Source organism: Cyprinodon variegatus, unplaced genomic scaffold (assembly GCF_000732505.1).
Source record: "Cyprinodon variegatus isolate N-32 unplaced genomic scaffold, C_variegatus-1.0 Scaffold394, whole genome shotgun sequence".
Classification (NCBI taxonomy): Eukaryota; Metazoa; Chordata; class Actinopteri; order Cyprinodontiformes; family Cyprinodontidae; genus Cyprinodon; species Cyprinodon variegatus.
Window position 1 is genome coordinate 107,991 of NW_015150847.1, and position 5,359 is coordinate 113,349.

General features: G+C 46.0%; 1 protein-coding gene across 1 annotated transcript in view; it reads left to right on the forward strand.

The window, feature by feature from the left end:
- cadps2 (Ca++-dependent secretion activator 2) overlaps positions 1–5,359 on the forward strand; it is a 160,810-nt gene that overhangs the window by 48,041 nt on the left and 107,410 nt on the right. Inside the window, exons 7-8 of the mRNA XM_015387430.1 lie at positions 3,102–3,213; positions 3,283–3,422. Of these exons, the coding sequence (XP_015242916.1) occupies positions 3,102–3,213; positions 3,283–3,422 (252 nt within the window). The remainder of the gene's footprint in view (positions 1–3,101; positions 3,214–3,282; positions 3,423–5,359) is intronic.

A 5,359-nucleotide genomic window follows, 5' to 3' on the forward strand; every position in this document is an offset into this window, starting at 1 on the left:
GCCTGGTACCAAAGGACACACAGACCAGTACCAAAGAACACACTGGCTGGTACCAAACGACACATGGACCAATGGACACACTGACCAGTACCAAACGACTCATGGACCAAAGGACCCATGGCCCGATACCAAAGGACACACTGACTGGTACCAAAGCACACTTGGACCAAAGGATGCACGGACCAGTTCTAAAGGACAGACGGACTGCTATCAGGCCTAGGATCACTGTGCTGGACTTTTTTATCAGCAGTTCTGTTTAACTGCTAATAATTAGCTTGATCCAGACTGACAGCTGCTTAGCTCAGTTGGTAGATCCTGATATCAGCATCCAGATGATACGACACATTTAACCAGGTTTTAGGAGGCTCCCAAAGTGGGTAAAGATGAAATGACAATAGGAAGGTGCCAAACCTGAGCCCTGAGGTATCCCATAAGGCAGTGGGGCTCTGTCAGAATATAACAGTCAGAGACCTCTCTGATAAACAAGAAGGGAACCAAACGAAGACGACAAACAGGTGTCAGATGTCCAATAAAGGCCGTCTGAGATGAAGGTCTACAGTCACCTATAGTGAGGATCTACAACCAGCCATTCAGTTGTTCTGCTTCATTATTAAAAATCTCTTATAGAAATGGATTCTAGATGGAAGAGAAGAATCTAACATGATGGGCAGTAGGTGCAGATGTCTTAATGAAAACAGACCCTGGTATGACATCAGAAGACCCTCCATTGCTCCTTAGCAGGAGCAGCTCTTGCTAACAGCGGTCCTCCAGGTGCTGGCTAAGCTCCTAAGCTTCTCCAAACATGAGGACCATCTGAGGAGAAGCTGAGAAGCTGCAGCATCCTCTGGGCTGGAGCTTTATAATGCAGCAGTCATCTACAGACTTCTGTTTGTATCATGAAATAAACACACCTTTTCACGCTGTGTTACCGTGGAAACAGCAGAAAGCTCATCTAAGGCTGGTTGGTTTTTTGGCCTTTTCTCACGAATGGGTGGCGTTTGCCCTCTGTCTAAAACAGCCGCCCTGATGGCGGCGTGACACTGGGCTTTTCTCACAGGGTGATCCCAAGCAAAAGGCGGCACCTTTTTCCATGGAAACATAAGCTGATGGCGTGGAACTGAACACTGCTTCCAGAGATATCAGCAACGCTGGGAGCTGCTGCAGGAGAAGACGTTTCTATGTAGATTAGGCCTTCTACAGTTTACTAACAATTAGCTCAATCCTAGAATTTCTATCCTAGAATGGCAGTGCACCGGGTCTCCTCGTGTGATTTTTTTTTTCTTTTCATTGAAATGGGGAGATGTGTCCCCTTTGGTTAAAGCACTGGCATCCTGGGAAGGCTGCAGGAGAGACTAGGCCGTTTAGGTTATAGAACCAGGAAGTAAAGAGACAGACAGACTAGAATCTGGTCATTTCTACAGCAGGAGGGAATTATAATCCTGCAGCCCTTTATGTGATAGAGGTCCTTTGAAGACAAGCACACAGACACACACACATAAAATAGATCTGCATTCAACAGAGCAACTAGATCAACACAGTAGAAATCACTGAACATGGACATGAAGCACCACCGTGTTAGCCCCCATGTTAGCTACTGTGTTAGCCACCTTGTTAGCCACAATGTTAGCCACCTTCTTTGCCCCCATGTTAGCCACCTTGTTAGCCAAAATGTTAGCCACCTTGTTAGCCACCATGTCAGCCCCCATGTTGGCCATTATGTTAGCCCCCATGTTAGCCACCATGTCAGCCCCCATGTTAGCCACCTTGTTAGCCCCCATGTTAGCCACCATGTCAGCCCCCATGTTAGCCACTGTGTATGCCACCATGTTAGCCACTATGTTAGCGACCATTTGAGCCACCGTGTTAGCCACCGTGTTAGCGACTATTTGAGCCACCATTTTAGCCACCGTGTGAGCCACCATGTCAGCCCCCTTGTTAGCCACCACATCAGCCCCCATGTTAGCCACCATCTCAGCTCCCATGTTAGCCCCCATGTTAGCCACCACGTCAGCCCCCGTGTCAGCTCAGATGTTAGCCACCGTCTCAGCCCCCATGTTATCCACCGTGTTAGCCACCGTGTGAGCAACCATGTTAGCCACAGTGTTAGCGACCATTTTAGCCACCGCGTGAGCCACCGTCACATGAAAAGGTAACGACACAGTACTTCGTTTCTCCTTTACTGTAAATAGATTTAACTGCTAGTTCAAATAATTATTTAGTATTTTCCCTGACTCCAAATACAAACCTTCTTCCTAATTTGGTTAAAAACTTATCAATTCAAAACAAAATAATGAAGAACCAACTTTATCTGGAGGCTTTACAGAAGTTCAGTCTTAGTTGGCTTAACATTATTTTAAGGCTCTGGAAAAGGTCCAGAAGTCGGTAAATGATTTAAACACGAGATAAGCTGTTTATCAGACAGAGCTGCAGTTATTATCATCTGTAGCTTAACCATAGTGAAACCTAAGAGCTGCAGAGGTCTAAAATTCAAACCCCTCACCCCTAACCCTTAACCCCTAGCCCTATACCCCTCACCCCCTAACCCCTTACCTCTCAGCCCTTAACCCCTCACACTCACCCCTAACCCCTCAATGACTACAGAGTGATTTTTCACTAAGCAAATTATCTGCATCCACACAAAAAGCTGATGGTCTTATGATTTATCTGAAAACCTGAAGAAAGACATATTTAGTTTGATTTAATAGAGGGGGGTGGGGGTTCACTCCCCTCACCCAGGTGCAGAGCATCATTAGCAGCTGGATGCTGCACAGCTTCTGGAAGAGACGGGAAGAGACACCTGAGCAGCACCTTTATCAGATCATCATACAGCAGCAGCAGCAGGAGCTCCTTCCCCTCAGACATCACCGCAAACTAAATATGATGTTTCATAACATTTTGGGATGAATAAAAACATGTGGATAGAAACTATACTGAACTACGACCACTTCTTTAGTCACATGTTCCTATGACTGATCATTTGCAGCAGCACTGTTCTGCATTTTTAGAATAAATGATAGTTTTCTATTTTCTAAAACTTCAAGCTGCTGCTTGTTGCTGCTGTTCAGTTTCTAACGTCTGTAATGCACGCTCGGTCTGTACAGGTGGGGAACTCAGGGAGACTTCAGCACCCCCCATCCGCTGCCTCAGGTCAAAGTCAAGCTGTTCACAGAGAGCACCGGAGTCCTGGCTCTGGAGGACAAGGAGCTGGGCAGGGTGAGGCAGAGAGAGAGGAGTCAGAGAGAGAGAGCAGAGACATGTTTTAAGTTTCCATGTCTCCTCCAGGTGGTCCTGAACCCCACCACTGGCGGCCCAAAGCAGGCAGACTTCCACAGGATGGCGGTCCCTAAGAACAGCCAGGATGCAGATCTGAGGATCAAGCTGGCGGTCCGCATGGACAAACCCCCCAACATGAAGCACAGCGGGTGAGTCTGCTCTGGGATGTTCCTGAATGATGTCACTCTGATGAAACATTCCAGGAGGTTCAGATGACTGTTGGTCAGATCGGACTTTAAAGCTGAACGGGTCCGGTTCCTCTTCTTTGGCAGGAATCAGCGCTGATGTTGTCTCCTCTTGTTTCCATGGTGATCACTTTCTCTGCTCACATCCTCTCTCCATATTCAGATGATGGATGGATCAGATAGAATAACCAGAACCTCCTCAGCCTCCATTATTTTGGTTGCAGAAACTTGTCTAACTTATTAAATCCAAAAACGCCCTTAAAGTTTAGAGTTGTTTCCAAAGTTTTGAAACTTTTCCAACGTGCCTCCTGAATCGGGGTGTTTCTGTTTAGCATGCCAGTAGCGCCACCTGCTGGTAGAGGAAGTCTGTTGAGGATCTAAAGGCCTCACAGGAAACAGCTTAAAGCTGTTATCTTCCTCTGAGTTCTGATAAAAACAGAACATAAAAACTCAACTTTATTTACTGAATTTCTATTTAACTAAAAAAAAAAAAAGGTTTAAATCCACACTGAAATAATAACCGACTGATTGATGCTGCATTAGATGAATGTTCGGTTCTTCTGCTGCCTTTAAATCCAGTGTTTAGTTCCACTGAGCTGACTGTGCAGTGGCTGACTGTAACCACCAGGTGGCAGCAGATCTAACTGATGGACCTGATTCAGCTCTGGGTGAAAATCCTATAAATCCTTTAACTGTGCAGAAGCTTCTGTTAGCCTCCAGTTTTTTCCACTCAGGTGCAGCTAATCTGAGCAGGAGGCTGCGTTCCTCCAGGTCAAAGTCCGACTCTCTTTCTTATTGTTTGCTGTTTGCTTACATCTCTGCTCCCATTGGACAGAAGTTAGCAGGAGGAAAGTCAAACATGAGGGAATAAAAACAACTAAAGCAAAAGCACCTGATCCAAAAAAAAAACAAAAAACAACAACTTTGTGGAAAATATATTTGTCCTTAATTCAAGAAGGTAAATAGATCTTAGATGTTGAGATATTATGGATTAGATAGTTTTATTTACCTGCTTGTTAAAGCCAAGAGAAACTCCACTGGTTCATTAATTCTTCTTATATTAACATTTTGCTGTGATGGAGAATGACAATCATTAAAGCTCAAAGAGAGGAAATGTGCTTTCAAACAGGAAGTGGTTGAACCAGCCAGATGTTTGCTGTTGTTCCAGCTGTGGAGTTTATTCACCGGCAGCGGCGTTGCTAAGAGACAGACGGAGGATTAACTTGGAACCTTTGCCATCACTGCTGTTGTTGGGACTTTAGAAGCCGTGAAAGCTGCTCGCCCGCGGGTCTGTTCTACCAGAACTAACCTGTCCAGGTGTTTGGACCCAATGGGGAACCGTTTGAAGAGGTCCAGGGTTCCCTAAAGTACCGGTCCTTTCAGGAACAGATTCACTGTCCAGGTGTCTCTGAAGGAAGAGGAAGATTATTTCCCCATTAAACCAGGAGGCCCAGTGGAGGAGAGACATGGGATGGAGGGGACACAGATGGAGGGGACACAGATGGAGGAGACACCAGCAGTTAACCAAACCCAGTTGTTTGAAAGGTGGAGCTTCAGGGGAGTTATAGCAAAGAAAACTAAACCTGGTCTGATTATTGAGCCACAATTCACAGGAAGCCAGACTGAATCTTGACCTACGGAGGAACAACCATCTCTGAGGGAACCATAAAGACCTCTGAGGGAACGGTGTGACCTCAGCATCATTTATTGCTCTAATATTCTCACTGATGATGACCTGGGGTTCTCCCTGTCCCTGCATGGAAGGAATTAGCTTCACTTCCTGAATTAAAGAAGACGGACCATTGGAGACCAGGATGGGTCTCTGCTTTGGTTCCTGGCAGGGCCTCCTTCATGCACCTGGATGCTGCTGCACACAGAGAGAGATTAAAGGAAAATTCCGG